The sequence below is a fragment of the Hylobates moloch genome, unplaced genomic scaffold (genome assembly GCF_009828535.3).
Source record: "Hylobates moloch isolate HMO894 unplaced genomic scaffold, HMol_V3 SCAFFOLD_1, whole genome shotgun sequence".
Lineage (NCBI taxonomy): Eukaryota > Metazoa > Chordata > Mammalia > Primates > Hylobatidae > Hylobates > Hylobates moloch.
In genome coordinates, this window is record NW_026652276.1 from 172901818 (window position 1) to 172920180 (window position 18363).

Genomic DNA, 18363 nt, shown 5'->3' on the forward strand with positions numbered 1-18363 from the left:
CTATACAGCTATAAAAAAGAATGAGATCATTTCTATTGCAACGACATGGGTCAAGCTGGAGATCATCATTCCTAAGTGAAATAATGCAGGAACAGAAAACCAAATATCTCACATTATCACTTGTAAGTGGGAGCTAAACACCGACTACACATGGAAAGAAGGATGAAAACAACAAACTCTGAGGTCTACTTGACAGTGAAGAGTGAGAGGAAGGAGAGGATCAAAAAACTACCTTTCAGGTACTATGCTCATTACCTGGGTAATAAAATTATCTGTACACCAAATCCCATGAAATGCAATTTACCTAGATGACAAACCTGCACATGTACCCTTGAACCTAAAAGTTTAAAAAAGGAAATATTGCATTGAATCTATAGGTCACTTTGGGTAGTATGGACATTTAACAATAAAAATTCTTCCAACCCATGAGCATGAGATATATTTCTATTTATTTGTGTCTTCTTCAATTTATTTAATCAATGTTTAATAATTTTCAGTGTACAGAGGTTTCACTTTCTTGGCTAAATTTCCTCCTAAGTATATTATTCTTTTCTGATGGAAATGGAACTGTTTTCTTAATTTCTATTTTTGGATAGTTCATTTTTAGTACATAAAAATGTAACTTATTTTTGTATGTTGATTTTGTATCATACAACTTCACTGATTAATTCTAACCTTTTTTTTGTATTTAGGGTCTTATACATGTAAGATAATTTAATCTGCAAACAGAGATCATTGAACTTCTTATGTTCTAACTTGGATACCTTTTATTTATTTTTCTTGCATAATTGCTCTAGCTAGGAGATCCAGAATGATGATGAGTAGAAGTGGTAGGAATGGACTCGCTTGTCATGTTCTTGATCTTAGAGAGCTTTCAGCTTTTTACCACTAATATGATGCTTACTGTGTGCTTGTTATATATGACCTTTATTATGTTGAGGTACATTACTTATATATTTTATTGTTGAGAACTTTTATTAAGAAAGGATGTTAAATTTTGTGAAATGCTTTGCTAAGCTTCTTGAATCTATAAATTTGTCTTCTCCCAATCTAGGAACTTATAGCTATTATTTTGTCAAATGTATTTTCTGTATTAATCTCTTCCTCCTCTCCTTCTAAGACTCCAATGACACAAACTTATATATTTTGCTATAAATTTTTAAATTTCTTCCTGTTCTGTTCTTCAGATTGGATCATTTCTATTGATTTACTCTGAAATTCACATACGCACCTCTAACATCTCCATTCTGCTTTAGAGCTTCATCTGGTGAATGTTTTATTTCAGACATCATACTTTTAAATTTCCATGGTTCTTCCTGAAGATTTTATTTCTCTACTCAGAATTTCCATTTTTCTATTCAATTAAAGAGTTACACCTTACATCATGGAGCAGGGTTACAATGGCTGCTTTGATGTCTTTGCCTGATTATTCCAACATCTGGGTCATCTCACAATAAGCATCTTTATTCCTTTGAGAATTGATCACATTTTCCTGCTTCCTTGTAAGTAAAGTAATTTTGGTTTTACCTTAGATTTTATATTTTATTTTTTTAGAGATGGTATCTTGCTGTGTTGCCCAGGCTTGAGTGCAGCTGCTATCCCCAGGTACTATAATAGTGTACTACAGCCTTAAACTCCTGGCCTCAAGTGACCCTCCTGCCTCAGCTTCCTGGGTAGCTTGGACTACAGAAGTGTGCCACCATGCCCGGCTATCCTGTATATTTTTAATTTAATATTATTTTAAAAGTGAATGACAGCATCTTTCCTCAAAGTGCACAGAGACTAGAAGATATAAATATGTAAGCCAATAGCTACAACACATTGATAAATGCTGTATGAAATGAATTGCATGCCTCCAAAATTCACATGTTCAAGTTGTATCCCCAATATACCTGTATTTCAAGATAGGCACTATAAGGAGTTAATTAAAGTGAAATGAGGTATAAGGGTGGGGCCTTCATCCAGTAGGATCATACAAAAAGACACCAGAGAGCTCTCATTCTCTGTCTCCACCAAGTGAGGACACAGTGAGAAGACGACCAACCACCTACAAACCAGAAGGAGAATGCTTGCCAGAAAGCAAATCAGCCAATATCTTGATCTTGGTCTTCCCATCCTCCAGAACTGAGAAATAAATTTCTGTTACTTAAGCCTCTCAGTATGTAGTATTTTGTTACAGTACTCTAAGAACACTCAGAGAGTTAGGTTATTATTGGACTTACTCTACCTTGTCTAACATCCTAAGTTCAGTAAGATTTTTCAACAGTAGCTTTTAAAGGCAATAATGTGGAAAAGTATACAGTATTTTAAAAGATTAAAGATAAATAAAATCTATGCTGTATCAGAAAGATAGAGTAGAAAAATAATGGAAGTTTTCTTGAGAAATTTACTGAAAATAAAAATGTATACAAAGAACACAGAATTCAATAATACACAGTAGCGGTAGAAGAAAAGCCAACTGTAGGGAAAGCTTAATAAGTATTGACTAGATAGATGGAAATAGAGAGAAAACAGGGGAAGAATGCAGCTGAACTGGACAACGGGATGGTTAGTTAATAGCGTCAATGGATAATAAACACAAGGAATAGATCTCGTCATGCTTAAGTAGAAAAGAACTTTGTATTTACAATAAAATAAGAGGGATTAACAGACAAGAGAAAGAAATAAAGGGCATCCAAACTGAAAAGGAAAAAGTCAAATTATCCTTGTTTTCAGATGACATGATCTTATATTTGGGATAACCTAAAGAATTCATCAAAAAGCTATTAGAACTGATAAACAAATTCAGTAAAGTTGCAGGATACAAAATCAACTTACAAAAAGTCAGCAGCTTTCCTATATGCCAACAGTGAACAATCTGAAAAAGAAATCAAGTACTATTATTTATAATTGCTATAAGTAAAATACCTAGAAATAAACTTTACCAAAGAAGTGAAAGATCTCTACAATGAAAACTATAAAACACTGACGCCAGAAATTTAAGAGGACACAAAAAAATTGAAAGATATTCCATGTTAGTGAATTGGAAGACTATTGTTAAAATGCCCATACTACTCAAAGCAATATACATATTCACTGCAATCCCTATCAAAATACCAACGACATTTTTCACAGAAATAGAAAAACCAATCCTAAAATTCATATGGAACCACAAAGACCCAGAATAGCCAAAGCTATCCTGAGCAAAAGAAACAAAACTGGAGGAATCACATTCCCTGACTTCAAAGTATACTACAGAGCTATTGTAATCAAAACACCATGGTACTGGCATAAAAAGAGATACATAGACCAATGGAACAGAATAGAGAATGCAGACATAAATCCATAAAACTACAGTTAACTCATTTTTGACAAAGATTCTGAAAGTGTATATTGGGGAAAGGACAGTCTTTTCAATAAATGGTGCTGGGAAAACTGGTTATCCATATGCAGAAGAATGAAACTAGACCCCGCTCTCTCACTGTATACAAAAATCAAATCAAAATGGATTAAATACTTAAATCTAAAACCTGAAAGTGTGAAATTATTAAAAGAAAACATTGTGGAAAGTCTCCAGGACATTGGACTGGGCAGGGATTTCTTGACTGACACCCCATAAGAACGGGGAACCAAAGCAAAAACGGACAAGTGAGATCACATCAAGTTAAAAAGCTTCTGCACTGCAAAGTAAACAATCAACAAAGTGAAGAGATAACCCACAGTATGGGAGAAAATATTTGCAGACTACTCATCTGACAAGGGATTAATAAGCAGAATATATAAGGTGCTCAAACAACTCTACAGGAAAAAACTAATAATTAAAATGGGCAAAAGATCAGAATAGATGTTTCTCAAAAGAAGACCTATAAATGGCAAACAGGTATATGAAATGGTGCTCAACATCATTGATCATCAGATAAATGCAAATCAAAAGAACAATGATATATTATTTCACTCCAGTTAAAATGGCTTTTATCCGAAAGACAAGCAATAATGAATACTGGTGAGGGTGTGGAGAAAAGGGAACTCTTATACACTGTTGGTGGGAATGTAAATTAGTACAGCCACTATGGAGAAAAGTACAGAGGTTTCTTATAAAACTTAAAATTAAACTACCATATGATCCAGCTATCCCAGTGCTAGATATATACCCAAAAGAAAGGAAACCAGTATACTGAAGAGATAGCTGCACTCCAATGTTTATTGCAGCACTATTCACAATAGCCAAGACTTGGAAGAAACAGACAAATGAATAAAGAAAATGTGGTAAATATACACAAGGGAGTACTATTCAGCCATAAAAAAATGAGATCCTATCATTTGCAAAAACATGGACGGAACTGGAGGACATTATGTTAAGTGACAAAAGACAGGCATAGAAAGACAAACTTTGCTCATTTTCACTTATTTGTGGGAACTAAAAATTAAAAACAGTTAAACTTATAGAGATAGAGAGTAAAATAACGGTTACCAGAGGCTGGGGAGGGTAGTGAAGGTGGGGGGCAGTTAGTGGGGATGGTTAATGGGTACAAAAATATAGTTAGATAGAATTAATAAGATCTAGTATTTGATCACACAACAGGGTGACTACAGTTAACAATAACTTATTGCACATTTAAAAATAACTAAAAGAGTATAATTGAATTGTTTGTAATGCAAAAAAAAGAATGCTTGAAGTGGTGGATACCCTATTTATGCTGATGTGATTATTACACATTGTGTGCCTGTAAAAAACATCTCATGTACCCCATAATATATACACCTACTATGTACCCATAAAATTAAAAATTTTAAAAATGAAATCCATCAGAATAAATCATTTAAAATATCTAATATCAATAAATAAAGCCAAAAAATGTAAATAACATTTGAAAAAAGATAATCAACAATTAAGAATACATCTTCTTCTCAAGATGGGACATTTATTAAAGTAACTATAAACTAGGCCCTTAAGTAAGTCTTACAAATTTCAACAAAATCTCCCATACAAACCAAATTCTGACTATAACTCAATTAACATAGAAGTAAATATGAAAAGGTAAAATCTCTTATTTTCAGAAACATAAAAAAACTTCCAAATTACTCATAAGACAAAGAAATGATCAGAACAAGTAGAAATTACTTAAAAATGAGTATTAATGAAAATATTACATTACTCAAACATAAATATAGCCAAACCAGTAGTTGGAGGAAAAATTTGAAAATTAATCTGCTAAGAGTCCAACATAAACATAATAGAGCCAAAGAAGATATAACAGAGGAAACAATAATGCTATTAATATAAATGATCAGCAAAGCCATAAATTAGTTATCTGAAAGACTAACAAAACAGACAAATCTCTGGCAATACTAGTTAAGAAAAAAAGAAAAAGGAACTAATGATCATAAAATAAAAACAAAGAACTAAAAAAGTTTTAGACTTTACATCTCTTTAGAGAGCTTTAATTTTTAAAAACCATTCAGCTGAATTCATCTACTTTAAGTGTCACATTGAAGGAAATACTACAACTAGAGATTTAAAAATTGAGAGTATATGGGATAGAAGACATTGACAACTTTAAGGAGAATACAAAATAGAATAACATCAAAGAAATCAACAACCTGAATAGAGCTGAAAGCATAAAGTGAATTAGTAGTTGAAGTGCATGTACACACACATATACACTCACTCACACTCACCATTTGACCCAGAGAGTTTTTACTGGTAACTTCTACCTAATAGATCATGATTCCAAACTTACGCAAAATTCTCTCAAAGAATGAAAAAAAGACAAAATACCTACAACGCATCTTTTGAGGCTAGGATAACCTTGAGAACAAAACCTAAAAAAGCAAAAAACAGACTAATTTTACTCATAAACACAGAACCCAAATGTCTAAAATGTTATCAAACCTAAATCCTAAATCTGGCAAAGTAGATTAAAACAATATATGAGGCTCAAGTTGGATTTATCCTAAGAATATTTAGGTGATTTAACATGAGAAAAACAATTGATGTAATTCTTCACATTAAAAAATAAAGGCAACTTCTGGGATAGAACAAAATTAAGTAGATGTATTTTCCTCCTGCTAAATACAACTAAAAACTCTGGCTATTTTATGAAAACAAACATTAAAAGATTCTGAAGGTGGAGATAAAAAGGAAGACTGGCTAGAAACCTCAGAACCCAGAGAATGACACAGCAGTAAGTTCCCTGGGTTTCTTTTTACCTCTTATACCCCGGACTGTGTGCTAGACAAATTAGCAAACTGTATCTACACTATAAATACAGGAACAACAAACTTGCTTTATCCTTCTCCTCTTGAGTGTTCTAAATTATCTTTGGTGGTGGAGAAAAAAATTATAACACTGTCTAATGTGGTCCTATATGTATGTAGAGGAAATATTTAAAACAACTATGCTATACACACAGGGTAGAATAAAGGGACATAAAGAAAGGTAAGATTTTTAAACTTCACACTGGAAAATGATACCAGTAGACTGGTATAATATAATACTGCAACCACTGAAAAATCTATACAAAGAGATACACTAAAAAACAATATAAATAAAAATGGAATTCTAAAAAGTATTCAAACAGCCCCCTAGAAGACAGAAAAAAGAAAACAGAGAAACCAAGAACAGGGGGAACAAACAGAAAACTAAAAGTAAAATGGAAAGCCTAATGTATTTACCCATATTCTTGTTTACTGTATCCTTTCTTCCTGTTATTCCAAAGTTTTGTTGTTGTTGTTTGTTTGTTTTGAGACAGAGTCTCATTCTATTGCCCAGGCTGGACTGCAGTGGCATGATGGCACAATCACAGCTCACTGCAGCCTCAACTTCCTGGGCTTAAGTGATCCTCCCACCTCAGCCACCCAAATAGGTGGGACCCACAGACGCATATCACCATGTCTGGCTAATTTTTTGTATTTTTTGTAGAGACAGGGTTTTGCCATGTTGCCCAGGCTGGTCTTGAACTCAAGTGATCTGCTTGCCTTGGCCTCCCAGCCTAAAGTTCTTTCTTTTATCATTTCCTTTCTGCTTAACGAATGTTCTTTAACCATTATTTGAGGGTAAGTCTGCCAGCAACACATTTCCTTAGTTGTCTTTCCTGTGAGAAGGTCTTAATGTTTCCTTCATTGCTGAAGAATAATTCTGCTGTGTTGACAGTTATCTTTCAGCACCTGAAATATGTTTTACCACTTCCTCCTGGCCTCCACGGTTTCTGATCAGAAATCTACTGTCATTCAATTGTTTTTTACTTGTAGGCAAGTTGTCATTTTTCTCTATTTGCAACATTTTTTCTTTGTCTTTATTTATTGGTTTAATTATCGTGCCTTTGGCATGAATTTCTTTGAATTTTTCCTATTTGTGGTTTGCTCTGTTTCTTGAATCTGTTTGCTTATGTCTCTTACTAACTTTGGGAAATTTTCAGCTGTTGAGTACTTTTTCAGTCCCACCTTCTTTCTTCTCTCCTTCAAGAATTCTGACAGGTGTCATCTTTTGTTATTGTCCCACAGGTCCCTGAAGCTCTGTTCATTTTTTAACAAGTCTAATTCTCTCTGTTGTTCAGATTAGGAAATTTCTATTGCTTTGTCTTTCAGTTCACTGGTTCTTTCCCCTGTAACTCCCATTTTCCTGTTGGGTCCATCCACTGAACTTTTTCAGTTTCATATTTTTTCAGCACCAAATTTCCATTTTGGTCTTCTTTGTATCTTCCATTTCTTTGCTGTGGATTTCTACTTTTTCATTTGTTTCTCACATGTATTGCTCAAAGTATTTTAATCATGGATGCTTTAAAATCTTTGTCAGCGATTCTAACACCTCTGTCATCTCAGTGTTGACATCTATTGACTATCTTTTATTATGCAATCTGAGATCTTCCTGGTTCTTGGTATGACAAATGGTTTCAATGGAAAGCTGGACATATTCATATTATGTTATGAGACTCTGGATCTTATTTTAAACCTTCTGTTTTAACTAGCTTTTTGTGACACTGCTCCCACAGGGGAAGGTGGGAGGGGGGCATTGCTTCATTATTGCCAAGTGGAGGATGAAGTTCAAGTTTCCCAATTGGCTTCCATTGACATCCAATAAGGGCATCCTCATTACTACTGTGTGGGACTTGGAGTCCAGGCTTCCCACATAGTTTCCATTGGCATGGTACTCGGGGTGGCCTCCTTACCACTGGGTGACAGTGAAAGACATAACTCTCTAACAGGCCTCTTCTGACCCCACTCCAGTATGGCCAGGAACCAGCACATTACTTTTGGGTGAAGATGGCAGCCTAGGCTCCACAGTGTGGTGTTCCATCAACATTGTGGGAAGGAGGGTGTTGGGGAAGAGAGAGAGAGTTTTTGACCAGCCAAGAGGGAAGAAATCTTATCTCTCTGGCCTTCTCTGATACCACCCTAATGGTGGTACTGGGACACTTTGTTATAGCCTCAGGAGGGTGGAATTCTAAGCTTCCCATTCAGCCTTTTTTAAGGGTAGGTGGTACTACGGTTTTTTTGTGTGATGTTTAAAGTAGAGCAGATACTGCTGAAAAGTTTTCTGTCTTGCTAGGCTGTTCTTTCTCTGGTCCTTTGGCTAGAGAGAATAGTATCTTGCGGAGAGGTTTTCATTGTTGTTGTTTTTTTCCCTTTGCCTGTTGAAATTTTGCAGGTTCCTGGCTTATCCAACACCCAGTCTGGGATATATGAGGTAAAAAGTAAGTCCAGGCAACCCACTACTGTGTCATTCCTAAGGTTCTAGTGTCCTTAACCAGTCTTTCTTCTACTCTCTACCTTTCAGAGTCTTCTTGTGTTTGTTTTATGTATAATGCCCAGGTTTTATTATTGTACTTAGTGAGAGAAATAAGGGAAAGTATGTCACGTTAATCTTTCCAGAGGTAGAAGTCTTCCTAAATTGCATTTCCCTCCCACCATTTGATATGATAGAAGCTATGAATGAGGGCAGGGATTTTTGTTTAATTCCCTACTGTATGCCCAGCACTTACAACAGTGCTAGGCATATAGTAGATACTCAATAAATATAGTTGAATAAATAAATGAAAAAAATGCATTTATAGCGACCCATTACATTATGTTTTTGAATAAGTAACTTGAAATTTAAGTAGCTTAGTGATGGATAAATAAGTTTAGAAGAAAAATAGTGGTGAACTATAATAGAACTGACAAGTTAAAAAACAAATCAATTGATTTTCCTCTATAAATGAAATTAAATAATTAGGTTTTTTTAAACTACCAATTAAGTCTACCAACTTAGACTAAATCTAACTCTGTTTTGGAAAATGAGTATCCTCTAACTTCTTTCTCTTCTTTATTCTATTTTCCTCCTCCCCTTTTCTCTTCCCTTGCTTTCTCTTTCTTCTCCTATCATTTTTTCTCAAGTGTCCAAAACAAACCTTGATATTTTCTCTTTTCCTAAACATGTTCTTTTTCAGTCACCCTGGGTAATGACCACATCCACACTGGAATCTCTGCATCGTTCCAGTCCTCAGCTTTCTCCTACCCACATCCAACCAATTCCTAAGATTTCTTAATACTACTAATGCATACCGTCTTTTTTAGCTTCACTGGTTAGTCTCTTCTTTCTTCTTTTTTCTTTGAATAAACTTATAACTGTATTTTTTCTTTTTCAAAATTATTTAAAAATTTTTAAATTGGCAAATACAAATTGTATATATGATGGACATGTTTTGAAATTTGTATATATTGTGGAATGGCTAAATTGTACTAATTAACAAATTAACATATGTATTACCTTACTTTCTTAGTCCATTTTTGTATTGCTATAACAATACCTGAAACTGGGTCATTTATAGAGAACTGAAATTTATTTCTAATAGTTCTAGAGGCTGAGAAGTCCAAGAACAAAGCATCATCAGATTTGGGGTCTAGTGAGGGTCCTGTCTCTGCTTCCAAGGTGGTACCTTGAACACTACAACCTCTAGAGTGAAGGAATGTTGTGTCTCCAAATGGCAGAAAGCAAAATGGCAAAAAAGGACAAACTCCCACTGCCAAGGCCTTTTATAGAGGTATTAATCCATTCACGAGGGCTCTGCCCTTATGAGCTAAGAACACCTCCCAAAAAGCCCCACTTCCCAACACTGTTGGACAGGGGGTTAAGTTTCCAGCATATGAATTTGAGGGGACACATTTAAACCATAGCCCTCACATACTTATCATTTTTTGGTGAGAACACTGAAAATATACTCTTTCAGGAATTTTCAAATATCCAATACACTTTAACTGTAGTCAACATTTTGTATAATAGATCTCTTGAACTTATTCCTATTTAACTGAATTTTTATATCCTTTAACCAACATCTCTCAGATCCCTCTCCTTCCAGCACATGGTAACCACCATTCTACTCTCTACTTCTATGAGTTCAACTTTTTTAGATGCCATGTATAAGGAAGTCATGCAGTATTTGTCTTTATGTGTCTGGTTTATTTCACTCAACATAATGTCTTCTGGGTCATCCATGTTGTCACAAATGACAGGATTTTCTTCCTCTTAAAGGCTGAATAGCATTCCATTGTTTATATATGCAACTTTTTTTTTTATCAACTAATCAGTAGATGGACAATTAGGTTGAGTCCTCATCTTGGCTAGTGTGAATAATCCTGCAACGAACATGAGAGTAGAGGTAACTCTTCGAGACACTGATTACATTTCCTTGGCTATGTACCTAGAAGTGGGATTGCTGGTTTACATGGCAGTTCTATTTTTATTTTTATTTAATCACATAGAAGACTAATGGCAGTTCTATTTTTATTTTTTTGAGGAACCTCCATAATGTTTTCTGTAATGGCTGTTCTAAATTTACATTCCGACTGCAAGGGTTCTCTTTTCTCCACATCTTCTCCAGCACTTGTTATCCTTCGGCTGTTTGATAATATGCATTCTAACGAGGGGATATCTCAATATGGCTTTAATTTTCATTTATTTGCTGTATAGTGATTTTGAGCACCTTTTTATATACCTGTTGGCCATTTGCATGTCTTATTTGGGAATGTCTATTCAGGTTCTTTGCCTAAATCAGGCTATTTATTTTCTTACTATTGATTTGTTTGAGTTCCTCATATATTTTGGATATTAGCCCCTTATCCGATGTGTGGTTTTTAAATATTTCTTCCCTTTTTGTAAATTGTCTCTTTAATCTGATGATGTAATTTAGTTTGATGTAATTCCACTTATTTTCCTTTAGTTGCCTGTGCTTGTGGTGTCAAATCCAAAAATGTCATCACCCAGATCAATGTCATGGAGCTTTTTCCCTATGTTTTCTTCTAGTAATTTTGCAGTTGTAGTAGATAGATCTTACATTTAATACATTTTGAGTTGATTTTCTTCTGTAGTGTGAAGGGTCTAATTTCATTCTTCTACATGTGGCTAACCAGTTGTCTCAACACCCTTTATTAAAGAGACTGTCCTTTCCCTAGTGTGTGTTTTGGCACTTTTGTTGAAAATTAATAGACCATAAATGCAAGGATTTATTTGTGGGTTCTCTATTCTATTCTATTAGTTTGTCTGTTTTTATGCTAGTAACAACCTGTTTTAACTAATACAGCATTGCAGTATATTTTGAAGTCAAGTATTTTGATGCCCCCAGCTTTGTTCTTTTTGCTCAAGATTGCTTTGGTCAGGGTCTTTTGTGGTTCCATATTAATTTTCAGGATTGTCTTTTTTATTTCTGTGAAAAATGACCCTGAAATTTTGGTAGAGATTTCAGTGAACCTGTAGATTACGTTGGGTAGATTGTTAATACAAACATTTTAACAATATTAATTTTTCAATCAATGAACACATATATCTTTCCACTTACTTGTATCCTTATCTCTGAAGTGGATAAAGAAGGAAAAAAAATACTGCATTTATCTCTATCAAACTTCAGCTCAGGCAAACTAATTTAGAGAAATAAAATATAAGCTATAGTTCAATTTTTTAAAAGCCTTGGGATTTTACTCAGCCTCAATGTCAATGTGAACCAAAAGTCTATGTAATCTTAAATTCTGACTAATACAGAGTTTAGCCTATCTGAAGCACTTTACTCAGCTCTAAGAACCAGATTTTTAAGAGCAATACTAACAAATCAGTGGTAAGCCAGAATACTAAGTAAGACTGTGGTGGTTCCAGAAGATTAAAGAAACTAAGGATACCTTACCTGGGAGAAAGAAAAGAGGGAACTTGGGAAAAGGATTATAAAATAGCTATATTTTAATATTTATTGGTATTAGGCTCGCATTTGAAAAAAAGTAGCAGAGAAAAGACCAAAGCACAGTATGATAGGTTGGTTTCATATACATAAGAATTTTCAAATAATCTAACCTGTCCAATAACGTGATGGACTGCTTTATTTAGTTCTCAGAGATCAGAAGTGTTAAGGCAAAGACTATATATCCTCCTGTTAGAAATACTGTTGAGTAGGTTGCTTCAGCAGGAAAGAGGCTAGAAAACAGTAGTGCTTCTCAATCTGTGATCCTTTGCGCTACCTGAAGTGGTACTATGGAGTTTTGAATAGGTTGCAATTGTTGCTGAGCAGGCAAAATGCCTAACTTCTCCATCCTGGCTTCAACAAAATCTTCTACATATTTATCCAGCTTTTGCAGTGGCTTTTATTAGGAGTGGTAGGGTTAGGGTGGAGAGAAGTATTATGTTTTAAATAAATAAATAAAAGTTCAAAAATTACTGAAGGACCTGAACGAAGATCTCTTTCAATTCTAATATGGTTATTAATTCCTATTTCTCAGCTATATCCTAGGAAAGTAAGATCAACATCTTATTGAGAGATTGTTGCAAATAAGATTAATATATATGATTTTAAAAGCCTTCTTTTCTTCAATAATGGGGCTTTTAGAGTAAAGTAACTGTCTCAGCTCTTCACTTTGCCTGTATCAGCACAGCCTATACTGTGTCTGGGGGAGATTTTATCTTTCTCTGGAAAAGTTTAATGTTGAAAACAAATGTCCTTTTACTTCAAAAATAACCAGTAGTTGTAGAAAAGTAGATCTTAGAAACACACAAAGTTATAAAATTTTAATTTGTACTTCTATAAAGGAAAACACTGGAAAAATTAGTTGCTATATAACTAAATCATAAGTGAAGAGTGTACTATCAAAATAATCATATGACTTCTCCAAAAGTAAAAGCAATTAGTTATATATTAAAATACCAAAAAATAGGAAATAATATATGAAAGTCCCGGATGCTTACATCTTTAAAATACCTCATCTCAAAAGTTAATTATTTCATACTTCCTAATATATATATATATATATATATATATAATCAGTGACCACAAGAGTCAATTGATAGAAATTTTTAACTTAACTTACCTAGCTTAAAAAATTAACAGAAATCTTGCTGTATCAGCTTTCTTACTATATCTTAGTCACACAAGTAGAATTCTTATCCATAAATCACCTGGGGATTCTATTTTCATTATAGTATTATTCAGAAATAACATTAATGGATTTGATTGTTTAGAAATAATTCTGAAGGGGTGTGATCTATATTTTGCTGAAGCACAACTCAGAAGACGGCAGATTGGTGTGCAGGAGGCATCCACTTACATAGTAGTGAGTCTGCCCAACCACTTGGCAGGGGAGTCTCAACATAGCCTTACTGTTCATTTGCTATTGATAGTTTTCTATTGATAGTTTTTGTGAGAGAATCATATGCTAAATGGTATACCAGATCAAGGGAATTAGGTTTTAAGGTAAAATTCTCACGAACATCAAGGTACATCAGAGTCTATTCTATTCCATATGCTTTTTAGTCAGGCATTGTTTATAAATTTATGTATAAAATTTAAAAATACGATCATCACATAATATAGTATCTAATAATATCTCAAAATACTTCCATATCCTTTGCTTTTATAAAAATTTTATTTTCTTATAAAAGGTAACATTAATGGCAGAAAATTTAGGAAACACAGAACAGCAAAAAGGAGAAAAAAAAAACACTTTTAAAAAGCAAAACAACCAAATTTAACAGAAAAAAGCATTAGCAATTTTAGGAACTCCATTTTAAATTGCAGAGGGATAAATGAATTCATATTTTTTCACCCATGTAGTTTAAATTTAATCCTTTGCTCTGGGCCCACAGTACTGCTCAACTCATTTAAACACTTATATTAAAACCTGGATGCTTTCAGCATCAAAAAGTACAGAATAGAATTAATCTTCAGATTATGCCTGAGATTCTCATAAGTTATGTTACCAAAGCAAGTTACTACTACTGATGTGAAACTATATCATTAAGATTGTAAAGATAATAAAAAACTTAAGTGAAAATATCTGATGATCAAGTTTGCTTTAGGAAGACCAGATAATTGGATTAATGTGATAAAGTTAGTACTTATTGTTGCTAAGATTTATACTATATAATACTTCTTGAATTTTAGCAACTATATTTTATAGATCTTTTTAATTTAAAAAATCTAAAATTCAGAGAGAATATAGCTTCCACATTCCCCTTTAAATTGTTGAGAATTATATTTCTAATGTAAGTATACTTTTTGATTTAAGAAAACCAAAGACAAGCATGTCCCTTACATACCTCTTTTTTAACCTACTATCTGCTAAAACATTTACAAAGATACCTAAGTTTAAGAAAGTAGATGCTAAACAAATAAACATAATGCCTGGAATGCTTCTCTGTAAATTGATTAAAACACCATCTAGTAACCTTTGGGATGGGCTTCCTTTCAATTTAAGCTTTTATTTTAATTACTTACAGAAAGTCACTTTTCTCCTTGTATGTGGCAATTAACACAACATTTTCAATGCATCCCAGAAATAGGTGTAAATCTGAGAACAGAGGCTCTTTCGTAGTCACACAGGCCAAAAGATTTGACATTTCACATTGTAGAATGTTGGCTATCTAAGTCACACAGACTGTATGATTTCTAAAATTTCAAGCTTATTATAAAGACAGCTGGTGGGAGAATAAATAGTACATTAGTTCTTTTACCTTTTAGCCGGTGGCTTAAAATCTGTTCCAAAATAGCTGCAAAATTGTTAAATTCAGGAGAAGAATCATCAATAGTCTCAAAGCAAGACCGATCAATCAGGGTCTTCACAGAAAACCTATGAAAAAAAGATTATTGTTGCTTTTAGGCAGAGTTGATTCATTCCCTAAGTATGAAAAAAATGGGAGGAAGGCAATTTGGGAAGAATTGTAAAAATATTTTATAAGAGTATAACTTCTGAAAAAGCCTATTTATTCAAATTTACTCTGTAAATGGATATTTTTACAGAAAGAGGAGTCTTTTTATTGATATATTTCCTATCTCCTCTGGTCAGAATGTTTGTGTACTCCCAAAATTCATATGTTGATACCTAATCCCCAAAGCAATAGTATTAAGGGTTAGAGCCTTTGGGAGGTGATTAGATAATGAGGGCAGAGCTTTCATGTACAGAATTAGTACTCTTATAAAAGAGGCCTGAGGGAACTTGTTTGCCTCTTCTGCCATGTAAAGACACACAGAAGGTGTCATCTATGAGGAATGGGCTCTCACCAGACACCCAATCTGATGGTTCCCCGATCTCGGCCTTCCCAGCCTGCAGAACTGTGAGCAATAAATTTCTGTTTATAAATTACCTGGTTTAAGGCAATTTGTTAAAGCAGCCTGAAAGGACTAAGAGAGTATCTATTGAAAAAACTAAGACTTAGAAATAGCTAATTATCCCCATTAAAATCAAAATGTGACCTAACTAAATTAACTCCAAAATACTCAAAAACAATGCTACTACTTGTAAGAAATTTGAGCTGCAGACTCAAATGCTTTTGAGAGTTTCTGAGCACAAAATAGAATAAAATACGATGTGAGCATTAATGAGAAGAATATGTCTGTATTAGTCTGTTTTCACACCGCTAATAAAGACTTACCTGTGACTGAGTAATTTACAAAGGAAAGAGATTTAATTGACTCATAGTTCTACATGGCTGGGGAGGCCTCACAATCATGGCAGAAGATGAAGGAAGAGTAAAGGGTTGTCTTACATGGCAGCAGGCAAGAGAGCATGTGTAAGGGAACTCTCCTTTATAAAACTATCAAATCTTGTGAGACTTATTCACCACTACAAGAACAGCATGGAAAAGGCCCGCCCCCATTATTCCATTACCTACCACTGGGTCCCTCCCACAACACATAGGAATTATGGGAGCTACAATTCAAGATGAGATTTGGATGGGGTCACAGACAAATCATTTCAACATCCAAAGTTTTTATGAGCTTATAAATAGCAAAACCTGCAAATCTGTAAAGTGTACTATATTTTTCCTTATCAGAATGTCCCTTGTCTCTATTTTTGACTGTCAAAAGTCAACATATTTTCCAAGTCTCAACTCAAATGTCATCTTCTCAATGGAGAATTATCCACCTGCATATTCCTAGCACAAACATTTTATTTGTATTTATTTCCCTTAAGAGACAATTACAATTTATCTTACTGCTATCATTTGTGTTTTCAATCTTTATCTTATTAGAACACAATTCCTTCAGGCAGAAACATGCTTTCTGAACTATGTATCTCTCTCAGCACCTAGGACAATGATTTGAATATTGTACTCATGTACCTGTTGATTTATTTGTAAGCTCTATTTTGAAAGAATGGTAAATAAATGTTTAAATGTCCTATCATGGCAAGACCCAACATATAGTTTATGGGTTTTAACATGTGTAGATTCATATAACCACCATCAAAATCAGGATACAAAACAGTCCTGTCACCTCAAACAACTCCCTCATGCTCTTTATAGTCATATCCTATGAAGGATGGTATATAAGTGCCTAAGACAGTGGGGAATCAAGAAGATAAGGGGAGCTGTTAAAGGATTAGAAATAAGAACTATAAAGGAGATAAAAGAGTACAAGCTTTTTTTTTTTTTTTTTTGAGACGTAGTCTCACTCTGTCGCCCAGGCTGGAGTGCAGTGGTGCAATCTCGGCTCACTGCAAGCTCCGCCTCCCGGGTTCACGCCATTCTCCTGCCTCAGCCTCTCCGAGTAGCTGGGACTACAGGCGCCCGCCACCACGCCCGGGTAATTTTTTTGTATTTTTTGTAGAGACGGGGTTTCACCGTGGTCTCGATCTCCTGACCTCGTGATCCGCCTGCCTCGGCCTCCCAAAGTGCTGGGATTACAAGCGTGAGCCACCGCGCCCGTCCACAAGCTTTTTTTTTAGGTTTTACTCTTGATAGTTATGCTATTCAATCAGGACAGAAGATACAGGAGACAGGCATAAAGGGAAATATAGAAAGATTTGTTTATATAGGTTATATCTAGTATTTACCATAGTAGAAATTGAACTAAAAGATTTTAAATACAGACAGTCCTCACTTAGCACAGCAGTACAGGACCATAACAGTAACTCTGCAAGTTGAAACCATGCAAAATAATCTTTATAATTAATTAAAAATTATAATTTTCCTGTGACTTTTATAAATTTTTGTCAAAACATTAAAAACTTTCTTACAACCAGTTATGTCGGTAAATAAAAAATACTAAAACAGATTTATTTAGTACACTATACTTTAAAACATTAGAAACACTGAGAATTCAAGTGTTCTCCTCTGTAAGAAACTTATGAAGAGTAGTCTGAACAGTGCTTGCCTCATTCTTCTCATTTAGTACAACTTAAGATATAGTGTAACCTCTTTTTTTTTGTCTTTTGGCAAACTGCCATATTTCTTGAACTAGCTTCCAATATGTTTTCCTTTACACTTTCAATGCTGTGAAATACCTCTGAGAAGCCCTTTAATGTGAAGTGTTCTGTCAGTGTCACTTCCTCTGGGACATTTTCATCCTTTCTGTTGCAACCACTTTCCTCATTTTTATATCAACATTTGCCTCCACTAAGTTCCTTTGGCTGCATATCTAGATTCTCTTAAACAGGAGAAATGTGCACATTCCCATGATCAACGATTTCTTCTGTAACTCCCTTTATATTCATGCAAATCTCACTTTGAGCATTATCATTTTCCATTTCTTTTTTTTTTTTTTTTTTTTTTTGAGACAGAGTCTCACTCTGTCAACCAGGCTGGAATGCAATGGTGCGATCTTGGCTCACGGTAAGCTATGCCTCCCCGGTTCACGCCATTCTCCTGCCTCAGCCTCCTGAGTAGCTAGGACTACAGGCGCCCACCACCAAGCCCAGCTAATTTTTTGTATTTTTTAGTAGAGACGGGGTTTCACCATGTTAGCCAGGATGGTCTCGATTTCCTGACCTCATGATCCACCCGCCTCGGCCTCCCAAAGTGCTGGGATTACAGGCGTGAGCCACCGTGCCCGGCCTATCATTTTCCATTTCTTTTCTGTACTTTAATCTCTGCAAGTTGGCCAATTTACTCTTTGATTATCCATTTTCAGATGCATAGGGATCAATCCTAGA

The 18363-nt window shown here is 34.5% G+C and overlaps 2 protein-coding genes across 7 annotated transcripts in view; one reads left to right on the plus strand and one right to left on the minus strand.

Moving 5' to 3' along the window:
• Window positions 1–18363, minus strand: part of RUNDC3B (RUN domain containing 3B) — a 196597-nt gene that overhangs the window by 158845 nt on the left and 19389 nt on the right. For 5 of the 6 annotated variants that reach the window (XM_032761177.2, XM_032761176.2, XM_058425075.1 and 2 more), the window contains exon 2: window positions 14945–15060. The exons of the other annotated variant lie outside the window; for it this stretch is intronic. In XM_032761177.2, coding sequence (XP_032617068.1) covers window positions 14945–15060 — 116 coding nt within the window. The remainder of the gene's footprint in view (window positions 1–14944; window positions 15061–18363) is intronic. 6 annotated transcript variants of the gene reach the window in all.
• ABCB1 (ATP binding cassette subfamily B member 1) overlaps window positions 1–18363 on the plus strand; it is a 217537-nt gene that overhangs the window by 47721 nt on the left and 151453 nt on the right. The gene's annotated exons all lie outside the window — the stretch shown is intronic.